This window comes from Tyto alba, unplaced genomic scaffold (assembly GCF_018691265.1).
Source record: "Tyto alba isolate M040663 unplaced genomic scaffold, T.alba_DEE_v4.0 Super-Scaffold_18, whole genome shotgun sequence".
In the NCBI taxonomy this organism is placed as follows: Eukaryota; Metazoa; Chordata; class Aves; order Strigiformes; family Tytonidae; genus Tyto; species Tyto alba.
In genome coordinates, this window is record NW_024881280.1 from 19292878 (window position 1) to 19320271 (window position 27394).

At 39.9% G+C, this 27394-nt stretch overlaps 2 protein-coding genes across 10 annotated transcripts in view; both read right to left on the bottom strand.

Moving 5' to 3' along the window:
* HEATR5A (HEAT repeat containing 5A) overlaps positions 1-9869 on the bottom strand; it is a 66713-nt gene extending 56844 nt beyond the window's left edge. For 8 of the 9 annotated variants that reach the window (XM_042790561.1, XM_042790560.1, XM_042790559.1 and 5 more), the window contains exons 1-2: positions 9761-9869; positions 204-287 (exon numbers count right to left, since the gene is read on the bottom strand). The gene's annotated coding sequence lies outside the window, so the exon portion shown is untranslated. Of the gene's footprint in view, positions 1-203; positions 288-4223; positions 4251-9760 lie in introns of those variants that run through there. The other variant, XM_042790556.1, reaches the window with a different exon arrangement.
* Positions 9870-12958: 3089 nt separating this feature from the next.
* Positions 12959-27374, bottom strand: DTD2 (D-aminoacyl-tRNA deacylase 2). The gene is made up of 3 exons (XM_042790714.1): positions 27276-27374; positions 21301-21370; positions 12959-19255 (listed from the first exon to the last, which is right to left on the bottom strand). The coding sequence occupies exons 1-3, from the start codon at positions 27366-27368 to the stop codon at positions 18930-18932; spliced, it is 489 nt and encodes a 162-aa protein (XP_042646648.1). The 5' UTR covers positions 27369-27374; the 3' UTR covers positions 12959-18929.
* Between the last annotated feature and the right edge of the window lie 20 nt (positions 27375-27394).

Below are 27394 nucleotides of genomic sequence, written 5' to 3' on the forward strand. Positions count from 1 at the left end.
AGTTTCATCACTGCTTAGCATGGAAATTACATGTACAGGCCATAAACACTCCTTTTTTCCTCACCCACGGCCTGTCCCAATGTCTACTATCTCTAAATTACCTACTACCACAGCAACTGATTCAGCTTACATACCCATCTGAGGATTACAATTCATAGCTGAAGAGATCACAGACTGTTGCCAGATGTTGGCATTTAACTTACCTAGCAGATAATTTATCCTCATGGTAAAAACTGTCTCTCTGCTGCTCCAGGTTCTTGGATAAAGGATAACAAGAACTTTATTTTCTAGAAAAATAATTAACACAAAGGTCAACTTTAGGAAAGCACACGAGATACAAGTGTCTGTTCTACAGAAAACAAGAATTCCAAAGTCTTGCAATATTGCCAATTTTTAATAAGTGATAGCTCACCAAAAAGGCACTAAACGGGAGCTCCATAAATATTATTAGCTTTTTATGTATTACATTGAAATTGGGCAGACCCACCATACTCACCGTACAATTTGATTCCTTTGACTACTGAAATCACCTCTCTTATTTCTGCTTTGTTAACTCAGTTTAATTTGAAACCAAAAATGTAAGCTCGAACAGCATAATAAATAAATTTCTAGAAAAATTATTCCAGTGTCTTCATAAGATCTACATCTAAAAAAGCACAGATGCAATATATTCATGATATTAGTCTAGAATGCTATCATAAATAACCATATCTTTATCATGAAGTCATAAACAATGTGACAGCATTCATGTCAAAAATCAGCAACCAGCAGAGCTGGCAAAGGTGACTCAACTGTTCTGAAGAATTCATCTGCAATACTATGGATACAACAAGCCACGAGGATTATCAATCCGTTCTCCTAGCTCCCAGATATAATTTTAATATTAGAATCAATGGACGAAACTACTTCATCTTAAACCTCATTCAACCTGAACTTCGTCTGGCAGGGCATGAAATACAGGTTGCACGCTACCTTAAAAGTAATCACTTTTCAGTCAGTCTTTAAAAGACTGAAGTTAAAAACACACAGATTTCAAAGTAATCTAATCTTCTTTCAGCCTGGTGAAGCAGTGTTCAGCCTGGTGATGAGAAGGCTTGAGGGGACCTAGTAACAGCCTTCACAAGGGAAGGTTACCAAGAAGATGAAGACAGGATCTTTACTAAGGTGTGTGGGAGGGAATAATACAAGAAGTGTCATAAACTAAAACAAGGAAAGTTTCAACTTGATAGAAGAAAAAAGATTTGCACTGTAAGGATTATCAACCACTGGGACAGGTGCTGAGACATTGCTGAACCTTCACCCTCAGGGGTTTTAAGATTCGGCTGGACAAAGCCCTAAGCAACACCACCTGAAGTTATTATTGTAACTTGTTTCTAAATGAGACACTTCTACTGTATAAGCACACATTTGCAAAAATAGTCTCTTTTTTTTTTTTTTTAGTCTAAATTAAAAAATAAAAATGTTATGATGTAGTTGCTGATCTTTATTATAATAAACACCTGCTAACATGGCTAGAAACACTGTAATTTCTCAAAGGAAAAACTACCAGTTCTGAATTACAGAAGTTGATTGTTTATTATGCAAGATTTAGTTTTGTAGAAACTGAGAACTGCCCATGCAGCAAAAAAATCACAGACCTGATCTTTCCAGTTCTGGTCCACAAGCAAACCTTGGTTCCATGAAGCTACGTACAAAGCAGTATACTCTCCACCCTATTCAGAAAGCTTATACCAAACACTTACTGAGACACCCTTTAATGAGCTGTAAGCCTGCACACCTGCAGTAATTATGAAGCTTCAAAAGCAATAATAAAAAAAAGGGCATAGGCATACAAGCTTGTGAGAAGTAAGGCGAGAATGTAGGGCATCAAGTTTTTACTGCAGCATATTGGTATTGCAGTCAGACTGGAGAACAGGGCAAAAGGCATGGGGCTTACAAGGCTATGCAAAACAGAACACAGGCACAGAATGTGAGGACGAGCTGCATCTGATTAATATTAAATATGTCCTTGTTATGTATACAAGATATTACCAGGCAACTTCTAAGTGCAGAAGAAAACATCAAACCTAAACACACCCGGATGTGGGTGCAACTCTGTTCTAATCAGAGGCATGGCATAGGCATGTGGTGGGCTCGGCAAGCACGATGAGAGACTGTTATGCCAGCCATTGCAAGTATTACAGTTTTTGGACATCACCACACACTAGTAAATCAATGCAAGTACAACCTACGCATGTAAAGATGCATCTATATTTACATGAAACCCAGTGTTTAAAAATGTTGAATTATTTTGATAGCCCCTTTCCCCTGGTGTTATAATTTTGGTCATTCTCAATCTGAAAAAGAAAACTGGAAAAATACACGTGAAATTTAATTGACTGAAACACATGCTATGCCATCAATAAAAAGAAAAGGCATACTTAACTGATAAAAAAAAAAATCTTAATTTTCTAGCTAGCATGGTGCACCGTCGTTTTGGTTTTGTCTTTAGATGACTGAAATAATTACAAGATTTACCAGTGCTACATCAGTGCTAAAAGAGCAGCTCAATCAAAAAATCCCTCTTTTATCCTATGAGCTAAGTTTATTCTACATTTATACTATGCTACAAAATTGTCACAAAGATTTATTGGACAAGGCAGAAGTGGTTCCTACTTATTACTGATGAAAAAAGTTTTCATTTGCCAACTGCCAATTTGGCAAGTAGGATTGTTCAAGACTGATCAGAAAAGAGCTCAGAGAAGCTCTCAGAACAAGCACTAGATGGAATGCTGCCGTGTAAATTGAAAGGAACATAGGGCGCATCAAGCATTAAAAGGCAATAGCAGTTGAGTTCCTAAAGTTCCTGACAAACAACAGAGAAAAAAGGGACTTATAGTCTTCTTTAAAAAAAAAAAAAAAAGGTGACTGAACCAAGGTAAAACCAACCTGAACAGCTGCCTTTAGCAACTAGCTTTAAAAATATGAGACCCAACAGATCAGCCATGATAAAGTCAAAGCAGAGCCAAAAAAACCCAAATAGATCTATTACATCTAGCAAGTTTGTCCTGAGATAAGTAATCTCATGCTAAAAGCTGAGGGAAGCCGTCCATAGACTTCTATTTCTTCTACATGGAAGTCTAAGACAAAAATTAGTATACAACAAACGAAAAGCTATGAGCAGTAGTGGCAACTTAATGAATTTTACTTTTCCCCTTTCCTCCACCCCATGGCATATTTTGTCTCTGCATAAAGGAAAAAAAAAGTAATCTGTAATAAAGCAGAGTCCTAACTGATCTCTCACTAAAAGGATTAAGCCTTTAAATTATGACTCATTATTTCAAGGAAGATCAGTACAAGTAATGGAAACTACCACACAGATTAAGTATGTAGTTACAAATTTATTTTCTTTTACAATTTCTCACATTTGATGTCTCATTCCAGCAGTTTGTCTCTCCTTGCCAGGAACAAGTGCTGCTCAAACAGAAATCAGATCAACCTCAGCTCTCTGAGCATGATACTCTGATGAGGATCTGGCATACAACCTAGATGAGAATCTAGGTCCTTTACATCTACTATGTAGTGAAGAAAATACAGTGCTGTTTAACTTATCGTAATTATTTACATTTTTAAAATTTCTCTAGTGTATAAATAATCCTGCATTAAATCTGATATAAAGCATGAAGATAATAAACCTGTGGATTCAATTCTGTACCAAAGACTAGTCTAGCAGAGAAATAAAAAGGACATTATTCTTCTAAGAAATTATCACTATTACTCATTCCCAGTAATAGTACAAAATGAGTAATGAGTAATAGTGATAATAATGAGTAAGATTTAAAAATGACTAGTAATAATTACCAGTGTTTCATAACAGCTGCCATTGGGCTGACTACAGAATCAATGCCATAACCATCACACTGCTGCAAAACAGAGCTGAAGCACATTCTTTAGCTTCACGTTGTCCTTCACCGCACCGCAGTGGTATTTTAACTGACTTCAAATTCGTGGTTTTTTCCTCAGAAAGCAAGATTTATTATTGTCTATCTAACAAGTGAACCAACACATTTAAGAGAAAACCTTCCAGACTAACACATTTAGTTCTAGTCTTTAACAGTTCAGATCAATGTTACTCCTGCAGCACTGTTTTAAAAGTTTAATGGGATAATCGTTACCCATGCATCTGAGCTGACTGCATGGCAAGAGGATCAATGCTCCAGCCCATGTTCTGCCCTTGCACATACCTGTTTAGAGCGTCTCTGAAACACAAACAGAACTCCTGCCCAGCTCCCTCGGGCTTACTTCTGACAAGAGAACCCAAGTATGATGCTCTTTTTGCCAGCTGGGCTGAAAAACCACCTTAGAGCACCAGCCAAATTCAGCTACTAATGGCTGAAATGTAGACCAAAAGCCAGTAGTTAGAGCGTATTGCTTATGCTAGTCGGCAAGCTTAAGGAGGCAGAAGGCAAAAAGTGCAGGATCAAACTCCCATCAACATCAAACCCCAGACCTGGTTGCCCAGGTAACAAAGGATTAAATTATCTTCAGCTGTAATCTAGCTAGAATTTATAGCACACATAAAATAATCTTAATAAATTGATAAAAAATAAAAAAGAACTAAAATTCCAGCTCGAGCTTGGAGTTTAGACACTAGAAATATACTGAAGTGGAAATATTCAACAGTCAGAGAAAGGTATTATTACTCGAAAGACAGGGCAGCCTTTGTTTTCTTATTGCTTGCTATAGACTATTACCAACTAACACACAGAAGTGAAGTCTGCCTCAAAATCTTCAGTGAGAGAAGGCAAAGCTAAAAAAAAGCATCAGCATAAGTACATCAGCATTCCAATATCCTTTGTGTGTCAGGATCCTCAAGCATTCAGCCAACTTGTGCCTATCTCTATATACAGAAGCCTTAAATTTTTTGCTCTGCAGAGCCACAAAGCAACGGCAGGTAACTGCTGGTCCTGACATAACACTGACCTCTCTGTACACATTTTATGTTCAGCAGTGCTAATCATTCTTGGCCCCTCATTCATCTGAAAAAAAAAAAAAAGCAGCTAAGTTTCATGTGCCCTTTCACTGCTTTCTTGTATGTAGTTTCAAATAAAACATACAAGCAAATTTAGGGCATTTCAGCACCAAGACACCAAGAGAAGGAGGGGGAAAAAATAATACAAAAAAAAAAGAGAAAAAAAAAAAAAAAAAGAAAGAAGAAGAGGACGTTAACTCCCCTGAAGACTTTCTTTAGCAGAAGCATTGATATGTTGAATTGATTAAAGCCTTGATGAGGAGGACTATGAAGAGGTTATGAAACCAGAGCCCAGTCTTTCCATGAATACACACACATGCTTGAATTTATCAGTGATCAGTCCCATCAATTTGAACCAAATTACTCCTTGGCATCAAATAGACTGGATGGGTTTTCATCCAAAATGAATATACTGCCATAAGAATGCCAGGTATTTTGCAGTGTTATATTACATTGGTCAGCAGTGGGGAAATTTGAAGCCAAGCATGGAGGAGATGGGACTAACAGTGATGTTCAACGGCAGTTTGCTACAACAGGCCAGAGGAGAAAGTCATCACAGCACCACAACCCAAAGCACATGGAAAAACAATACCAGGCCACGGTCCAAAATTTTAAGACTTTTAAATCAAGCAGAACTGTAACTATTAATATCAGATTTTAAGTGCACTAGCATGTGAAAAATGCATCAGATAGTAAATTTTGCAGCTGAGCACTCATATGTTTTATTGTATATTCTGTGTCATGAAGGAATTCTGTTCCACTAACAAATCAAGCCACCTGCCTTTTAAAATAAAAATACGTACACACTTGCACCACATGCTTGTCCCACATGGTAAAACACAATTAAGAATCTGTTTGACTACGACCAACAAAAACTAACAGATTATTACACAACCATTTCCTCTAATTCCTGCTGAAGATTTCAGACTAGGACAACTTCCACTTAACGTTTTATTTTTGTATGCGGTTATCCAGCTTAGAAATGTGATTCTGAAATCATAGATGTTGAAACAAGACCCCTTTCCTTCAGGCTCTCTGCTTAACAGTGTTCTGGATGAAGCAATTTGCCCCACCGTAAATTTGGTAGCATTTATGCAGGTACTTGTTAAAGATGCAATCCAAGTTCATCATCATATACTGCACCTTCTATGCAGGTCTTGCTGCGTTCACACAGCATTTCACACTGTGCCAAGGAACAAATATCGTGCAGCCCAAACAGAATTCTTGTTAGTTTCCCAGCTACTTTCATCTGTGTTGCAAAACAAAAGGGCTGTATTTTGATGTTTTGTGAACAATGATGCTCATACAAAGTACTTGTTTACTCCCACAGGAACTGTTCCAAATGACTGGTTTTCCTAGCAAAAAGCTTATCAAATGTTACTGATTTCCAAGTTTTAGAAGAATCACCTTGTATCTGAAAAGGCAAAAAAGCTTAAAGGCAACAAAGATCTAAGTGAAATCTATCAGAATCCTTACTCTGGGCTTGCTGGTTTTAAAAATATTCACACAAAGAATGTGACCACCCACAACCCTCATACATAACAGTGACATTGATAAGAACTGCAACACAATATACATTTGCTGAAGTGTGAAAGAAATGACAAGACAATGTCTTCTAGGAATGTTGAATAATTTCTGTGAAGTTTTGAGGACAAAGCACAACATAACTAGAGAAAAAATACCCTGAAAAAAAACCCGCTGGGAAAACCGATAGCTGTTTTAGAAATGCAAAGCATCCAAGACATATCTAAAAACTCAAATTTTGGAAGACATTCGTTCATCATGTTAAAAAGTACATATAGTTTGCTTCCATGATTCTTATCATCACTTTAATCTTTATCTTCACATGAGAAGAACTACTCCAGGAAACCAAGAAACCACTACATTCAGTTATTGAGAAACAGAAACCACCCATTTCCTGAGCTCCCCAGCAGGCACAGCTGGCACACTCTTCTGTCCCTCCCAGCACTCACAACTCTTGAATTTTAGTTAGGTTAATTTCTGAAAGTTTAAGTGAAAAAAAAAACCTCAGCTCCATTACAGGGACCTCTGAACATTATTTTATTTACAGGCAACCTGGCAAACTGCATATAAATAATTAACCAATGCTTCTACTAGTTAGAAAACAGTATCATAACTGCAAGTCTGATTCTGACAAACTGAGTTTAAAAGATTACTTTTTTCCCCAAAATCTGACTAGCTAAACTTCAAAAAGCAATAATTGGCTTCAGTCCGAATAAAAATGCATAGAATGCTTTGATTTTATTTCTCTGCAAGTTTGAAAGCTGGTGTGATAGCAAGGCAAGTGCATAAAACCCACAGAAGTATAAACACCCACCTAAATCCTAACAATAATTTCACTATCTGTCCGAACATAGCTTTATTCCTGACAATATTCTAGCCAATATTTTTTATCCAATATAGACAAAATATATCAAGCTGAGTATACTGACAGGGGTTTATTTGTCACAGTGACAGAAGTTTGGAGAAATTAAATTATTTGTTAAAATGTTAAATTGACTTAGAGTGAGTGATATATATGCATATGGATAATCCAAAATGCATGTTTATTTTTGCTACCAATTTTCCATTAAGGTAAACTCTGAATCCAGTCTAGCTTAGCATTAAATTAAACGACAGGAAATTTTTGCTGAATATATCCTGAAATCCTGGAAAAGTATACTTATTTTTCCTGAAAATCATATAGCTAGGACTAGACTTCAACTGCACTGAAACACACCAGCACAGAAATTCAGCAGCAGTAGAAACCCTCACAGTTGCAGATTCTGCAGGAGACTTGTTTGGTAGATCAGAGACCACTATCCAGGCATAAATCACTGACACACCTCACTGCAATGGTTGATTCTCTAGATATTTTAGACAGCTGTTCCCCAAAGAAAACTCCACAACAGCTCAAAAAATGTAACTGCATCGAGATTTCATGCTTTTTTGGTTTGCAAAGTAGATGCAGACATACTTCAAATCTTTTTTAAGGCTCTGCTTCCTTAAAGACTAGAAACTGCAATGGTAAAAACTGAATATAACAAACATCCCACAGTCTGATAATGTTTTTGTGAGAAGGTGTTTCTAACCCCCTGCCTCATTAGGATGGTCTTAATTTTAAAATAGAAGATCATCCTGCATTGATTAACAAAGTTTTTGACATGTTGGGATACAACATCATGAACTAGTCAGTAACTCAGACATTTTACTGACAGTAAAACCAATCCTCTGTTCAAGAAGCAAGCACAAGTTTTCGGTATATTGCTAGACATAGTGTAACATTAAGTTGGCTTCCTCCTTCCCCCCACGTCCTTTTCACTGTGTCAAACCACCAGGAAAAGGAAAAGAAACCCAGCCTTCATTTAGCACACAACCAGAAGTAATCTCTCTTTTGGGTATCAACTGTTATTTCATACAGGAATTGAGAGTATTATGTATCATGTAGCAAAACACCAAAACACACACTATACCTTGACTATTTCTGAAGTCAGGGAAAATATTTCTGGCACATGAGACTAAAATAATAGTTCGGTACAATTCATTGGCGCAACTATTAACACTTAATCTTACTAAATCAAAACCCAAACTTAAAGTAACATTACCAATAATGAATAAAAAAAAAAAAAAATCAAATGTTGTTTATGGAAGCGCAAAGCCGAACTCAACTTTATCTACCCTCCTCTTATCACCTTTTCACTCATATCTCAATAAACTTTACTCTTAATTAAACTTACGATGTCTGTTACTCTTTCTCTCATTCCAAACTGCCATTGCTAATGAAACTTCACAGGTTTTACATCTCTGTGCAAAGTTTTTACCAGTTATACGGCACAGGCTTACTCACTGCCCTGTCGGGACAGCCAGGAATTCAAACTGCAAAAGCTGCAGTAACAACATTTCTGCATACCAGAATGTCCAATACTCCCTACCCTTCCCCCGAAATATTCTTAACTATCAAGTTTTATAAAAAAAGACCACTAAAAACAGACTCTAAAACCACGCAGCCTCGCTGTAAGTGAATGTCTAATCCATCCCTGCAGCCTTAGGCTCTGTGCGGGCCCGCACCGGGCAAGCCCCCACCCTCGCCCGCCGCGCACCCCGCTACCGCTCACCCCAAACCCGGGGGCAGGGTCGTCCTCCCGCCCCTCCCCGTGACATCCGAGCGGCGTGGCGTGGCGACACTCGGACAGCACCACGCGTGTGGCCGGCTGGCCTCGCCGTCACGACGAGGAGAACTTTCTCCGCTCCCCTCAGGGGGGTGAGACGGGACGGGACGGGACGGGACGGGCTGAGGGAGCCCGGGAGCCTCCCGGCCGGCGGCTTTAGAGCCGGCTCGGCTGCCGCCCCCACCCACCCGGGCGGCTCCGAGGGTGACCGAGCACTTTTCAGGCGCAGGCCTCGGGCAGCCCCAGCCCCTCAGCGAGCTCCCCGGCTCCCCCCGGCCCTTCTTACCCGCCTTCCCCGCCCCGAGCCCGGGCATCCTCTCCCGCCCGGTGGCGGCGGTGTGTGTGTGTGTGTGTGTGTGTGTGTCTGTGTGTGTGTTAACACTAACGCCCCGCCGGGGCCAACCCCGCCCTGCCCCCTCGGGCAGCTCCGTATCCCGCTCCGGGCCTCGCCCGCGGCGGCCGCCGGGGCTTCCCGCGCCGCTTTCCTCACCCCGCCGAACGCCCGCTCCCCGCCAGCCCCGGCGGCTGCGGGGGCAGGACCGGCGCCCTCCGCCCCTCCCCGCCTGCCCGCCCGCGGTACCTGGCCGGCGCGGCACAGCGCGGCGCGGTTCGGCCCGCCGCAAGGCTCCCGCTCCGCTCCGCGGCTCGGCCGGCCCGCCCGCCCTCCTCCGGCGCGGGGGGGCGGCGGGGGCCTGTGTCGGGGCCGCCGCCGCTGCCGCCCGCCAGCGCGGGGAGGGGAGCGGGGAGCGGGGCGGGCGCCGCCGCCGTCGCTCAGGGCTGTGCAATCGGGCCCGGAGCCATCGAGCGCAGCGGAGGGCGGGAGCGGCCCGGGGCAGCGCGGAGCCCCGGGGCGGCGGCGGGCGGCGGCCGCAGCGCCGCGACAAGGTGCCGGGGTGCCGGGGGGGGGACGCAGTCACCGCCCCGGGGGTGGTGCCGTGGCGGGGAACGAGCTGCCCGGTGATGCCGCAGCCTGAGGGGGACACAGCCGGGAGCGAGCGCTCTCCCACCGAAAACAACCACAAAAAAAAAACCCAAAACCCTTGGTGATTTTTTTTTTTCCCCCTCAAGATAGCTATTTTTAAAGGTAGCTCAGTGGGCACTGTGGAGATTTGTACCTGGCTGATCAGAGTCTGTCATGACTTTAGATTTTCACGCCACCCCACAGGCGGGTATACCGAAGGGCCCCTGGCACTACACCAGTACGGTCACAGAAACTTCCCGTTCCTATTCTTAACCGTTCGTCAAACTCAACCTTTGCAAAAGCTGTTACGCTCGGGTTTCACCAGTGTGAGCTTTGAACCCAAATCGAGTCAGGATCCCAAGTCACCGACCCATTCTGTGTCTCACTGACAAGGTCAGACCTGGGCTCCTCTGGGAATTTCCCCTGTTTTTTGCCTACTGCATGGGTGCTCCAACGGAGAGGGGCTGCTGTGTCATCAGGAACGGCATCCGCCCGTGGAAATTTTCATAAGCTAATTCAATGGTCATGAGAAATTTTCTATTGAGGGGATTTTTTTCTGAATCCTGTCATCAGAGTTTAATTTCTGCCTTAATAAGGGGAAAATATATGTTTCTCAACCATTTTTTAGTTTAAAAATAAACAAACGATGATCTTATTGTAGTATTGTAGCTGATGCCCAGTCACTTCTGGATTGGTTTCGCATCCTGGCAGAGCACACTGGAAGGCAGACATCAGGTTTGGTTTCTGCTGGCAACCAGTCAGTTTGGTGGGACTGAGACACTCCATTTAAATTCTGCTACCTTAGCTGCTGCTACAAAGTTGATGAAGAAATGCCTTCTGAAATTAAAGACTGGTTTTGACTAGACAACAAATCTTCAAGATGATCTTTTGTCTTGTTAATCCCACAGGGTGACACTGGTTAAACCTCTGAGTGGAAAACTTAGGTTCCTCTCCACAAACTGGGTTCTCAGGGGCTGTCGTCTTTGAAGTGGTGCAAACCATCGTGGAGAGGGAATAATGCCTGGGCTGCATAAGCTTAGGAGCCAAAATAATGTCCAGACCTTACATAGGCTTGTAAATTCATCTTCAAATAGGTTCAATACGTAAAGTTTACATACAGTGTGATCCTCTGTGAATGTCTGTATTCAGTCATGTAGATTGTGGCACTGAGGAATATTTCTAAAAGTTCAACACAGAACTGCTTGAATATTTTGCTATAGATGCCAAAAGCACCAGGCTGCATTACTGTACATAGACACTGGTTTCATTTTTACTAAATTGCCTGTGATAAACATGAGTATTGATGTAATGACCTTTTATCAAAAAAAAATCTGCCAATGGATGTGGTAATGAAGAATACATAAATACCTCATACCCAAAGCAGGAAACTCCTTCTGTAGTATCTTTTACAGAAATCAACTCTACAAACTCCTACTGGTATAAAGGTGTTAGCCCTCAGTATTGAAAATAACATACACCCCCAGGAATGAGTTATTTGCTCAGTTAACCTCATTTTGATCAGAAGATGAGTTGCGGCAGCTCAGCATAAAGCCATCTGCCATTCAACTTGTGAGAAAGGTCAAATGAACAATTTAGATTCGAAGACTCTTGGTTCTATGACGTTTTCCATAATGAAGTCCAGAAAAACAAAGGCTGCTCTGTCTGACAGTCTTGAGGTAACAGAAAGGCTTGGTAATATTTCTGAGAGATTGATCATATTTAGCTCAGAAACAAAACAAACAAAACCAAATTCTAGAACAATCTTTATAATTTTATTGCTGTTATTATCATTATTATGCCTATTATTCACTCTGTTGTGGTAACAGGCAGAGACCCACTCAAGATTAGTTGAACCGTAATGCTGAATGTTACATGAGCACAGGGCAAGACAAAACATCATCAGTAAGAAACACAATCTTGCTCAGTTCTTCCCAAGAATGATCTTGCCCAGCCCCCAGTATACATGATATTGGCTCTAAGTAGTGATGTGTTAATGCTCAGCTCATACCAATCAGTTTGAATAATGACAGATACTGATGCAGGATGCTCCTCCCATCTCTGGGCACATCGGCTTTAGGGTTGCTCTGTGTCAGCAGTGCTTACATGAGGGTAAAAATCTGGATTTGTTGGATTTATAGCTAACCTTGATTCTTTAATATGATTTTTTTCCCCCTAAATTGGTCAACAGAGTGTTAACCATGCCCTGATCCAAATTAGCATCTGCTTCAGCAGTAATGTGTGCCATTTTTATAGTACCCTTTTCAATCTGAAATAAAAAAATACTGTAATGCAAGTTTATAGTATTCTGTTCTAAAACATACAAAAATAGGACAATTAAATGTATTCACCATGTATTAATTCAATTCCCCCTTTCCCCATTAGTCCTGACTGAGCTTCAATAGCAAATTACTTAATAAAATAAGCAACTAGTGAATAATTGCAATGCACAAACCTACTGATTAGTCTTCTCATTAGTTAGTCTATTTTGGTAAAGTGGGTTGACTGATTTAGAGCATGGATCAGTTCTGCCATACAAATTCCAGTATAGTGGAATATACAGTCACATATGCCTCTGAGCTAACCATTTCCTTTCTTACAGCTTTATAATCCTCCGTGATTCTAGAGGAAGATAAAATAATGTATTCCTTTGAATTCAGTAGGACTGTCTACTCATGAGTAAGAACTGCAGGACTGATTCAAAGCAGATGAAACATCACTGAATAATTACATAGCAAAGAAAACCAAATTCCATTACATTTTAAAATCTGTAAGAAGGGGTGTCTTTAATTGTAAGATTAAACATTTATTTTTACTTTATTTTTGCAAATATATTATACAGTCAATGCACCCATTTAAGTACATAGTCAGACCATTAAGGTCTGAATCTGTGAACAGTTACACCAACAGCAACAGGCAATTTACACTTGGCTTTAATCTGAGTGAGATTATTAATCTGCCTGTAAACATTATAACATGGTCATTTCTAGGACTGCTACAGCCCTTGGCATCCATGGCTATCCATCAAGGCTCCCTCAGTTGTGACAGTAACTGTGTAAAATGCTTCTAACCCTGAAAGTGACACATTCAGGTCCCTGGAGTAGATGCCTTCTGGAGATATGTAGAATCCAGCGCAGTTTGGTCTGTCCTAGCTTTTGCAAAGCCTTAGTTATAAATCTTTCTTTTTTACACATTGACTATTGAAAATAATAGATGGTTTTATTTCATGCTTAAATACAGCTTGACTTGGTTTATTTCCAGTAGAGTTGCTTTTTGTACTGTCCCAAAATACAAGGCCTGAATTCCTGCCAAACAAATTACACAGTTCTGCTGTTATTTTCAGTCATAAAATGTAAATAAAAGTATTATGCAGGCCTAGATAATGTTAGATACACCTACCAAAATGGGAGTGGGAAATAAGGAAACAAGTCCTGTTGAAAACACAACACATCTCAAACAGTTCAATGGGTGAATAAATGATCAATCTTCAGTGGTAAAAATTAATAATATATGTTTTAAATTGTAAAATTAAATACTTGAAGAATCCTGGATAAAGTATGCTGACAAGAATTAGCAGCACATTAATGAGATCTTAAATTCAGATATATGAGCTAGAACAGTGTGAAAGGAATACCATTTATTTGCTTTTCCGTGATGTCTGGGTCATTCCTACTTTAGAAACAGTACGGGGTGTTATTTGTAGTGACACCACACTATTCACTGAGGTACTCAAAGTGCTCTGTGGCCATTGGCTCAAGTCACATTTGTGAGGCAGAGGCTAAAGCAGGAGGTAGTGAAAGGCAAACTTCTGTAGCTCCAACAAAGGTAAAAAGAGGTGAGAGTGTACTACCTCCCGATGTGAAAAGAGGAACAGAGGTGATTTTTTGCCTTTAATAAAGGAGGAAAAAAACAATGGTTTTAAACCTCTTTTTCCTTTGTTTTCTCTCTTTGTCTCACAGATGGAAAAAGTGGAGCAGAAAATTGCTTTGCCCAAAGCCACACACTGGCAGTAACTGAACTAGAGGACAGCATTGGTTTAAATAGAAAATGTGCAATACATTCGTACTATTCAGGCTATTCTAACTGCTGTTTTTTTTCTCTTGCCCATATATATCATTTACTTTTCCACTGTATTTGCCCAGCACTTCTGGTAGCAGAATCTTGTAGGTATTCCCAAATTTTGAGTTGCTTTCAAGGAACTACAAGAAAATAAGGAGGAATATGAGATACTAAATTCACTAAAGTCTTAAGAGAGATACTCAAATTTTGGCTACTGTTTTCCCAAAAAAGTGATTAAGCAGGCAACTCTGATTTCTGTTCTTGTCCAGAAATTGTGACCCTGATTTCTAGTATAAAGCATCTGGTGGATCTCACAGAGGGTTCTGCCTCACTGTGCTGTGCAATATGTTAAACACAGTGATAGTCATTGCTTTGCTCAATGTACAGTCTTAAGTAGCGCCACACTGAAAAAAACTAAATACCCATTTATTAGATGAGAACTGAGATGCAAAGAAATTAAGAAATCAAACCAGTCATGTAGAAGGTTGGTGGCAGACCTCAGGTAACTGAGCTGTGGATGTCTGGAGGCCACTGAAGCCCTCTGGCATACTGCCACTCCAGCTGCAGGGAGGTGTAATGTTTTTGAAAGAAACCATATAGCAAATTAGAAACTATTAGAGACTAAAAGCAGAAAACAATGGAAGCTTAAAAGATTCATACCTTCTTCTTCAAAGAAGTTGGGTTTATACCAGAGGTGAGATTGAAGTTCACCGGGTCATACTTTTAAATCCAAGTAGATGCCTCAGAGTGATGGAACTGAGTGTCCTCAAGCAGGGGCTAAAGAGCAGTGGTTGCACTGAGTCACAGTGAAGAAACAAACTTTCATGCAGCTTTTGTGGTAAATGAGATTGGACATCACAGCTGCATTAAAGGACCCAGTGAAAAACACCACAAAGGCTAGCTAATATCCAGCAGCCCATCAGGTGGGTGCCATTTCAGCATGGGGAAGCAATGGTCCGCAGGAGCTATCATGTGCAAAATCTTGTTATGGGCAAAAACCCCATCCTATGTGCAAAGTCACACAAAATTTGTTAGTAGTATAATTGCAAGCTTAGCAGTCTAATCAAAGAATTATTAGTCCACATCTAGTTATTGCAGAAAAATAAATAAATAAATTGTACAGAAAGTCTCAATAATAATACTACAGTTAAAATTGCTATGCATGCATTACCTAGTACCTACACATTCTCCTGGTGTCACGCTTACCCTTTCACCTCCCCGTGGCTTGCATCTGGTGGAGGGGGCACAGTGGTTCGTTAGCATACAGAATCATGTGCCAGTAAAGAGTACAATGTTGGTGTTTAAAATTTCTTCTTCTTTCTCTTCTTTTTTCTCTTTTGGAAATTGTTCTCACCTGTCGCTATTTTTGTTTCCTAATAAAGTTTAACACCCTTCTTTTTCTTCACTGGTCTGCAACTATATATTTTGTATTTTACTTATCTTAGGTACTTGTTCTTTCTTCTATTTTTTTACCCCTAAAACTAGTTTTGTTCAGCTCCAGGTCTGCATGTCTTTAAGTGACCACTGGCAAGTTTTTTACAGCCTTGGGGTCTCCAGTGCCAGCCTGTGCCCCAGCTCTTACCACCCTGTGCCTTGACTCTACACTGCAGCTGGTGTCTTCACTTCCCACAGTTGCTGCTGTTCTAACTGGCCTTTATTTCTGTACACTGTAACATTATGTTAGAGTCATAAATATATCATTCTACACAGAATAACTACTTATTATTAGTATCACTATAAAACTGTGGTTACACTGTACAAAGCAAAAGTAAGACAAATTAATCATGGTCTCCTGCCATTAGAAAAAATTGGTGTTACAGCTAAATCAAGTAAAACCTAAGCTCCAGGAAGATCAGAGAAAGTTCAGACAAAGCACACGTGGTAAGCCTCTGTCCCGAGGTCTGCTAAACTCAGGACAAAGTCTGTGGACTCTTACTAGCAATAGTAATACAGCTGCAGCATTATTACCAGTACTACTGCGTTACATGCTGTTTATTACCTTCCAATTCTGGAATAATATTTGTATGTTGCATACTGTATCTACCAATTTTATGTTGCTACTGCACCTAGCAGCAGAGGTGAATATTTCCACAAAGGGCAATGGAAGGCAGCAGGAATACTGCTGACTAGAAAACAAGCTATTGCACCTGAACTCATTAGTTTTATGGGCACAGTTCGTAGTCCACGCACGCTCGGCTTAGACACACTGGGTGTGTAGGCTGCCAACAAGGTCGCAAAAGCCCAATGTAACGATTACTGTGTGTCACTTGAATTGGAGGCCACACTAGAATAGCATAATGATGACTCCTGATGTTACAGTTTATTTCAAGGAAGTGGGGAATATTAAGCATCTTCCAATAGATATTCTCTAAGTATAGAACAGGATAATTATCTGAGCTTTTGTCTCGTCATAAAATAGAAACTATTTAAAGCAGTGTCAGGTCATCTGTTAAAAGCATATTTTCGTAGCAGAAAGGAATCAGCATTTGGCTTCGAAAAAATAATTTTAATCAATTTTTTCATCAGTATGGTCCATCATGTTATTCAGAAATGGCTTCTGTCAGTAAATGGACTGTGAATCAATAGTAGATATAAATAAAGCAGTACAAAGGGCACAGCATTCAACAAGCTGCCAATCGCTGGAGCAGAAGATGGCGGAAATCAGTATGCCAAGACGGATACACAGATAAATCAGAAACAGACAGATAATACACAAAGATGTCACCTTTCTACAGAAACTCCAGAGTTCTGCTTTGTCCCAAGAACCACTGAAATACACATAACTTTGTATGTATTTTATATGAGAAATCAGTACAAGATGGAGTTTGGTCTCAAGTCTGTTTTTCACTAAGTATTTTCAAGTTCATCCCTCTTAGAACTTGTAGAGTTCTTGAAATATAGAGAATGAATTGCTAGGCTGCCAAAGATCTTTCTAGAGCCAGGAAAAAAATAAAAATAAAAACTGCAGACTTTGTATTATACCTCAAAGGATCAATTTCAGATAGACTGAATACCTGCAATTCATGTAAGGTCAGTGAAACGTGGCATTATTCAACTCTTTTTAGGATTTGGCCTCCAACAGAAAGAGGAATAAAAAGTTTTTTTAAGCAGACGGATCATACTGAATTTGTATTAGTTATGCACATCAGGAGAATCTTATTTAAATGTCACTAGTCAGAACTTAGAAGAAGACTCATATTGTGTCTATCATAACTGTTAATTATTAATGAATAAATATGCCATTTGGGACCTAGCTAGTATTTCCAGGCCATTTGTGTGAAAAGTTGCTTTCAGCTGTGAGAGTGCCAGTTGCCAGGAATTCAACATCCTTAGGTATTTCATAATTATTAACCATACATTATGTTAATCTGAAAAATCTAATTACTCTGTTATCAAAACGATGAGCTTTGTATCTGCTAAAAAAATGTGATTCTCATGGCATTGTTTGAGCCTGCAGATCACACATTCAGTTATGGTTTTTAAAAACTAAAGATAAGGAGAGAATATTTGTAATTACTGACCTACAATTTAAGATTGCACAAGCTGGCATGCTCACTAACCACAAGGTTTTTCATCTTTTCCAGAAGAATTTATTACTTAAATGGGAATTCTGGATAATTACTGCAAACCATGTAATTGTCTAATTTCACTTTGAACCCTTCTAAATTACTGACTTCAAAAATCATGATGCTGCAGTAAAAGAGAAACTTGACTCACAGGATGAATGCACTTGAATCAGTTTTGAATTTGCCACATTTTAATGTAGTTATTCTGTTCTTACTGCCTTATAAGACAGAATTTCCCATTATATCATCTTAACACCATCTGTTAATGATGTTTGTGACAGTACTGCATAGGGTGTCAGCTGGGAATGGGGCCCCAAATGTGCCAAAACTGTATAAAAGAAATATAACCTAGTATCTGCCTGGTGGATTCAATAGACAGAAAGCTGGAAGGAAGCAACAGGGGCAGAGGGAACGATGAGATGGAAGCATACATCCTACCATTTTTGGTTTTGTTTTCATTTGAATATTTCAGTCCTTTTCCCGAGGCTCTGTTATGAATGAATTGAGTAGACAACAAGACCAAGGTAACAAGGACACAGACCAGGCTACAGCAAACAGCCTATCAGAACACATCAGAGGAGATTTCGGAGTGCAAACTTCAAGAATGCAATTCAGTGGTACTGCCTTGACTTCAGTTTCGAGATGTGCCTCACTTTTTCTACCCCGTATAGTCCATGTTCAGTCATAGTACTACCTGAAGTATCCTACCCCTACACACTCTGGATGAGGGGGAGGGACTTTCTTATTTAGTTTCTACTCTCTAAGAGGCCAGAAATTAAGTGAATTTGTGGTTTCAATGAATTTGTTAGCTAGAAAGCATTGTTATTTTATAGACAGAAAACAGAAAAAAATTGTCTGACTCAGGAAATCTGGGAACAAATAAGTACATCTCTAGCATTCTTTGTTTTTAATCTATAAACTTTGCTTTCTCAAGCGTACTTTACAGTAGCTAATACATGTAATACTTTTGTCATTATTTTGTAATAAGAAACATATGCATTACCCCATTTTTGTTAATAAAGCCTTCCAAATTATACATCTTAAGTGGATCAATATTATCAATTATTTTGAGCATACTTCAGATGAATATGAACATAAACCACATAGTCATTACTGCAGAGCAGTCCCAGGTAACCAGTACTGTATCCAGGTTATAATTTATTTTTTCAAAATTCAATCAGATGAGTGTAAGGTCCATTTGTATCTAGTTTTAACACCTGCCTGTTTCCATACGTGCCGTGCTTGACAAGAACACCTGCTTCCACACATTTGGCATTGGCAGCCAGTTCTTTTTCACACGCAGTCACAAACTGAGAATAAAGTTCCAGCCCTTTTTCTTTTTCAATGTTTGCATGGTACTGCATCTTTCTTCCCTTCAATTTACCACCTAGGGTAGCTTGTGGTATGATTAGCACATCACCTGGTAAATCAAGAACAGAAACGTACTCGCCGCTTTCATTTTCACTTAATTTAACATTCAGCAGCATATTGACTGCAAATAAAAATAAAATAAGAGTTAGTGTAACTAAAGTAAGTTTAACAGGACATTATAAACAAGATTCAACAAATAATGCGATGCATGACAAACTAATCAAGTAAAAGAAACTGCTTATTAAGGAAATGAAACATGGACAGTCAATAAAATCTATTAACCAACTAAGATGTCTGAGTATTGTGAAGAACATGAAGGATATTTATATTGATATGTCTAAAGAGTTATTGGAGTGGGGGGGAAGCGTTTGGCTGTCTGAAATCCTGAAGTTGATTCTACTTGGACTCCTCCAAAGGAACCCAGGATTCAATTAGTGCCCCTAACTTAATTTCCTGATCCTCAGATAGGCAACATTTGCACAACACTACACATTGAAAGAGATAACACCATCTTCAATGCACTTTGGAGAAGTTTCTGCCCTGACCATCTTTTCACTCTGGTTGCAGTAGTTTGCAGCAGGACCCAGCACTGATCTAGGCTGAAGCCACAGCTCAGCAGTTCGGGCTCGAGTGTAGTGAGTGCCCTTCAGCGCTCCACTCGGAGACGTGCAGATGCCAGCTGGCCTTTTGAGAGAGGGAATGGGCAGGAAGGTCAGAGATGCAATTTGGCCCATAAACCAGAATATATAAACTTGCAAATAAAATTGATGCATTTACTAATATCGTATTTTCCAATGTTTCTACAACAAATCAAATCATTCCCTCAAAAACTTCCTCCAACTCTGTAAAAGCTCTGAAGATACTAGTCATGCCTCCAAAACCATAACAGTTCAATGTTGTTTGAACCAAAAAGAGCTGAGTTGTGATTCAGGAACCAAAATCACTCACTTAAACAGTTTCAAAACATATTTAGGAAAAAGTATTCTGTAAGACAGACACTTAAGGAGGATGGTCATAGATGAATCTCCCAATAGGAAACAGAACTTTCTTCTTCTGGCTTGTTTCAGCTGCCACACAGCTGAAAAAGTCATTATTCTCAAGTAGCACTCATGAAACTCTCACAAGCACAAAATCAATTTTCATATCATAGCTTTAAATAGACCCAAAGATTTCAATTTAGTTTAGCATCACAGAAAGACTGTGCCCTCCAAGACCGAGAGAGAACCTCCCAGGAGCTGCTCTCAGCATTTTCAATAGCACCTGTGCTTGTGCACTGCCAAGTCTTTCTGCTGGTCCCAGCAAGTAGCCTGAAATAGATTATTGTTACATGACCTTTTATGAAACCCCTAATACCAACCAGCCACAAAAAAGAAAAGGAGCACTTTTATCTGGAACACACAGCATCATGAAATTTCCCAGGTGATCCAGTGCTACTGATGGAGGAAAGGAGGGGGAAGAAATGAAATACAAGTAAAAAAGAAAACAAAATCAAAACAAACGACCTCCAGCCAAAACAACAGTGGGTGAAGACAGACATCACTACCATTTGACCTTATCCACAGCATCTTCTCTGCTTTGATGTAAATGTTGAAGTGCATGTGGAGAAAAGAGATAGAACTGCAGACGTTGCTGTTATCACTTCTGAACCAGAAAACTGCACCTGAAATGCTAACAGTGTATATACTGTCACTGAAAAGAGATGGGAAGGACACCGATTAGTTATCCACCCAACTCCCTCTGCTGGCTATAATTTTAAATGTCCTGCACATACAGTGAGATCAGTGTTAAAATACTTCTCAAACCAAGCCATGAATTATTTGAAAACAGTTTTCTCTAAATTCAGTTCTGTCCTGGACTGAACCTGTTGCCTGACAGATGTAATGTGTCAAACAGCAGGTGCAGCGCTTTCTCCGTTTGCTAGAATGTCATTGTCATGGGAATTGATTTTCTAACACGTTGATCATGAGCAGGCAGAGTGAGAGGCATGGACAACTGTCAAAAGAAACATGACAAACCAAGCTGTTCTTTCAGCCAGGTGATTGCTTTGGAATGATGCTATATGATGGCTTTTTGATGACTTCTTGTCCAAATGGCTGCTGCCTTCTATGCCTCTACTGCTTTTTTCTTTTTCAAACAATACAAGAATTTATAAGGATTATATCATACCAATTTTTGGAACAAGATCCTCATCAGCACCTTTGAAGAAGCATATGTAGATAACAAGCCCTCTCTGGATCTATGGAAGATTACAGAAAAGTATGTCAATGTTTCTCATCGTCCATCATGCACACTTACCATTAAAACTGGTATCAAAAATTATAAAACTACACAACAGAAAAGCTTCAGATAGTAGTTTTAGTTACTTAGTATAGCTTCAGACATCAAGTTTGCATACCACACTGTGGAAGCTTTTGAAATATATACTGACTACCTGCACAATACTTCTACATACAATTAAGCCAATTTATTAGCTCCATGTGAAGCCAAATTTAGTTGGAATTTATAATGTACAGTATTAACATAGACAAGGTGACAAGACGAATTAGTGTATTTATATCCAGCATAAGAAATAATTTAAGCTTTTTTCCTATCAAACATACAGATAAAATAATTTTCAGTGTGAATTATGAGTTTATTTCCAATTATGAAACATGACAAACACCACAGGACTTGTCAGTGAACTGAATTATATTTTGATGTTAAAAGTAATCAAGTACAGAGTAATTTTGAAAAAACACAGAGTCTGTTAATTAAAGATTTAAATATGATGACCAACTTAAATATGATGACTAACAACTATGAAGCTGCTCAGAATATTATAAAGTTGTTCAAAATACTATTTGTCAGTTTGGGTGAAATACTTTTGGTGAAATGGGACCTTTCCCCTGATTTGTACAAAGTAAAGGATATGCTGCTTGTTTAGCATTCAGAAACTACTTGTAAGAACTATCTATTTGAGGGAAGAATTAGGTCTGTACTGAGAAGCAAGCACAAGGAAATTCTTGTGTAGCTTTCTACTCTCTTGGTCAGTTCACAAGGAATGCATGTGCAACAGCCTGTGATTTATTAAGACAAACCAATAGGCTCTGCAGCCAACAGCAATTATGTCTCATGCATGAGTACACTTGGATGGTTTAACCTCTTCAGGAAAAAAAAAGGAAGGCATACAATATACACAGGCATACAGTATCTAAAAAAACCCCACCCCTGCTTTGTCAGGAATAAGTATCTTTATATCTTTGTTAGAAGAAAAATAAACGTCAGCTTGTGAAATACAACCTGTGAGATGCTAACTAGATTGGGGCAGGAAGGAGTCATTAACATTGGTATTATCAATGCAAAAGGATAAGAAATGTGAATAATGTTTCTTAAAAATACCTTTTTAAAATTTTTCCTCTATTTTTAATTTCCTCTTTTCTTTAAATTATAAAGGTTTCTGGTGAAGACAATCTAGCTATACACATGAGATTTTATCCCTTTGTTATTTCAGAGATTAAACAAAATGCTTACATCAATGACTGAGGAGAGCTACGTCTTCTCAGCTGTTTTTCTAGTGAATAACTTCTAGAAAGAGAATGCTCATGTCACATGCTGAGAACTTTCAAAAGCTTTAAATGGCTCCTTTCAAAACTCATTTTGACCACTGCAGAATATTATACAGGTTCCCAAATGACTGCCATATTTCATAAACACTGTAAGAAATTTGATGGCCTGAACCTCAAATGATATTTCAAACCATCTGTTCAAACAAGGGAGAGAAATGCAGGCTGCCAAAAATTCAGATATCCTTACATGTTTAGATAAATATTCATTCCAGAAACAGACCAGCATGAGGATATTAATAGAGAGTAACAATGTACACATACCTACTAATAAAAAACGTTTGTGATAAAATAGGCCAAATGCATTTACACTGTATATATCAGATCACTGCATTAGAAATAAGTGACTTCATGATACAGCACACATCACAGAAAATCATTCTGATACTTGTGACAGTGTTTTATGCACCGTCTCACAGACAGAACTAACAATATTCTACAAGCAGCTCATTTAAAGAAGACAAAAAGGTAGATAAAGTGACACGTGCAAGTCCTAAGGCCAGACAGCTAAAGATTAAGTAAAAACATTAATTATTTTTCCAGCCTCTCTCATGATTTGATGCCTATTTTTGAATATACTTTTTATCACAAGATGAGACACATACATATTGAGGGAAATTAGAGGGACAGGAGCTTAAATGAAAAAAAAAAATAATTCAGAGACAAGTTAAAGCTGCTAGAGAGTGTTTCTATTTATATTGCATGTTTATGATCTTCTAGAACACTTTCCAACCATAGTTGAAAACTATTCAACTATTTGTAAGCTGAAAGTTACAGTTTCAGCTATGACTGAATACTGTGGTCAAACACTATTTTCAACACATGTGCAACCATGTTTCAACCTCTTGTTCTGTCTTTCTTTTTTGTTGTTCAGTTTTCTTAATTGAATAGAAGATGTAAAATTGAATGCAATTTCAAGAGCTATCCTAATAACAATGCATACCAGTCCTCTGATCCTGTATCAGTGTTTCAGGTGTCCTAAGACTTGTGCTTGTTGCCAGCATAAAAGGAACTATAAAAGTATAAAATTTTTGAACCAAGGCAAAACTGTTGGCATTGCTGAAGGTCCTCTGTAACCTGTCAAAGTCTAGTTGACTGCTCTTCAGAGCTGTATTTAGTGCAGGAAAAATCAAGCAAAATAACACAAATAAGAAGGTCATAAATTCGACATGCTGATGTGCAAGCAGCCACTGCAAGGAACTTACATTGTGACAGCCAGGCGGTTGGGCAGGAAAACTGCTCTATGTGGAATAACTGTTATCAGTAAAGTGCCTACATAAATAAACCAGCAAATCAAGTTACTTTGCAACACTGGCATTTATTATACAACTGTCCTAAGTAATCATCAGACGAGAGACGAGACAGCTTGTATCACGAAGGGCTGAAGTGCCCAGCCCCTAAGGTCAGCCAGCCTTAACAATGCTGCCTCCAAACACCGCTTTCCAGCTCTTTTGCAGGAAAAACAACTAACTCACTCCTTCCTCACCCTCCTTATGAAATACATTCATATGAATTTTGCAGGATTTAATTAGCAAAACCCAAATACATTCTGTAAAACGTTATCTCAACTCTACTTTTTTTTTCTTTTTTTTTTTTTTTTTTTCCCCAGGAAAACATAATGCAACTGATAAAGAAAATGGAGACTTTGTAATCCTTAGGAAGCCAGTTCGTGAAACTAATTCATACAAATTATTCTCTGACATTTCCATTTCAAGTTCATATTTGCTACCCTGTGAGAAGATTTCTTCATATTTTTGATATTTAGCTTCAGAAAAGAGAGATTACATCATCTACCACAGGTCACAGAACAAGTCTGTGCCTGGTACTTTGCACCTCTTTTCACTATCTCAACCAGAAAACAAATCAAGGGAAAGAAGATAAGGGAAAGACAGTTTTATGTTTATTTTCTTCCATAGTTGTGAAATACACCAAATCTCACCTTACTTCTCCACTGCCTTTAAAGGAGAATTCCTCTTTTTTCCTGATTCTGATGCATACAGCAACCTTATATGGATGCTGTCTAACCAACATCTCACAATAAACAAGACATCCCACCCCCAGTAATCCTCAACAGGCCAGAAAAACGCAATCATGGAAACACAATGAAGGCAGTGACTCATGTATAGATATAAAGTAGGCTCCTAACCTTCTTCCAGATAAAGAAAATCTGTTCTGGAGTCCCTAAAGTACCTACAGGGGTCTCTTAAAGCTCAGAAGCTATTCAAGGCCACCTATATAATGTGATATTTATAGTACATTAGAAATTTCTCAAGGTGAGGACCTACTTTTAAGTTGTTATAGATCATCAGGAACACACTGGTTTATGTAAATAATAGTTTATGAGGTCTGTATTTTTTTATTTGTGCATTCATATGCAAAAATATATAGGGAGTAACATTACCCTACGGGAAAACATCAGCAGCAAAGATTCCTTCTACTGACCTCTAAAGTAGTCATACTAATGAAACTATAAACTTCCCACAGTTTTTTGCTGCATGGTGACTAGTTCTTTTTAACACAGATTTCTCTTAAAAAGCCCCAGGTACCCAGGAAGTATTCCTAAGTAACCACAACAAATATTAGTAAGGTTCATGTCTAAAAAATATCTGCTGCTGAGACCAAGCAAATCTCTTGCAGGTTCCTTCAGTGCTATCTATTACTTTTCCAGTAATCTTGATTAAGCCATTTAAAATTTCAAATAAGAGATATAAGCAGCACAACTTCCTTGTAATAGAGTTAGTCATCATATCTCTAAACCATAACAAATACCTTTTTTTCAGGTAGTTTAAAAGACAGACAGCAAAATGACATTTCGGCTTTTATTTACTGGATCTACAATTACTTCTGAGATTAGCAAGCTAGAAATAGGATATTTCTCCTATAGTTAATTTATGCTGTGCTGAGCCACTTTCACTATAATTAACCTTACACTGAGAGGCTAATAATGCAATACACAGAGATGCACTTCAGCCAAACACAGCATCTGTGAAATGACACTTGTTTCCTCTGAGTAAAACTTTCTGGTTTCCTAGACCATACTACAGCAACTAGATCTTATGGATCCACCTGCGTCTTCAAGAGAAATGTTTTAAGAACAATATGAAAGTCAAACAGTGGGGACAGACTTTTTTTTTTAAACTCTCTTCAGATTTATTGAATGAACTCATAAGCCCTTTAAACACGCTAGAATCTTTACTTTTTAAAAGTTATGAGTGACTTATATTTAGTCCCTTCTGTTGTAGTAGTCTTTAAGAAAGACAAAACCAAAAAAATCCATGGGCTAAATTGTTGACATCTGCATAGATGAGTTATTCTAGTGTAGGTAACCCATAAACAGGGACAACTACAGCAGGACAGTGCATCCCAAAGGGCAACCTGCAGGCTTTGGTAAATAGCCCTAGGCTGTATGTACAGCACGTAGCCCAAAAAATCTGCAGACCCACCTAGCCCTCATGATGGAAGCCTATGGGAGGAAAATGGGGCAATTACAGTGTTTCCCTCAAGCTGTGTGGTGGTCTACATCCTAAATTTCATTTTTGGTTAGTGGTGTGGAAAAAAAAAAAAATCAGAACTGCTGCTGCCATAGTCGCGTTGCTCTACATGACCTCTACTCTCCATGGGTACACTGTCACACAATTAACAAAGTACACAGCTGAGCCCACCAGCCGAATTTGTAGCACCTCTGTGAAAGTGTATTTAAGAAAGGGCAGGCAAGGCCAAGGAGGGCCGGTAGGTGTTTTGTGGTGGAGTAGTTGTGCTCCTGAAGGGACTGCAGCTGGGGAGGGCCCGTGCTGGGGCATAGGGAAAGAATGAGGAGCCGCAGAGAGAAACCACCGTGCACTGACCCCAACCTCTTGCACTGCTCCTTGTCTCGCTGAAGGGACCGAGAGCAACCTTTGGTGGTAACAAGGAGAGAGCTGTGGAGTGGAAACTAGGAATGGGGTAGGAGAGGTGTCTGAAGTGAAGCTGAGCCTGAAAAAAGGACGAGTGTTTTCCTGAAATGTCTAAGTATTTGTTTGTTTGTTTTCTTTTCAATATCCAAATCACTACTTAAATATTTATGTTAACTAGGCGATAAGCTAAGTTTCCAAAGGCAATTCTGTTTGGCCTGTGTGGTATCTGGTAAGCGATTTCTCTCGGACGTTACTCTGTCCCGCTTGCTTCCTCCCTCCTTTGCTGCTCTGGCCGCCGCCGCCAGAGAAGCGGCGGGGCGGTGTCCCCCCCCCCCACTCCCGGGCCGCTGCCAGGGCAGCCAGGCCCCCGGAGGGCGGCCCGGGGCCGAGGCAGGCGCCGCGCCGCGCAGCCGAGGAGGGACGGCAGGCCAACGCGGGGCCGCGGGGAGCTCGGCGGGCGGTACCGCCCTGAACACGCGTGAGGCGAGGACGGCAGCTCCGCTCCTGTATCGGCGGGAGCCCGTCCCCCCACCCCCCCTCTTTCCTCCCCCCCCCCCACCGGCGCTCGAGCGTTCCCCTGCCTCCCGCCCCGCCGAGGGAAGAGGGGCCGACGCTGAGGGGGGAGGCGGCCGGCGGCAGACGTTACCTCCACCCACTCGGCCTCGGCGCCGCGCTCGGGCGGCTTCACCTGGAGCCGGGCGGACACGCACTGCTGCAGCAGGGCCCGCGCCAGCGCCATGGCGGGCGCCCCACGGCCTGAGGGCG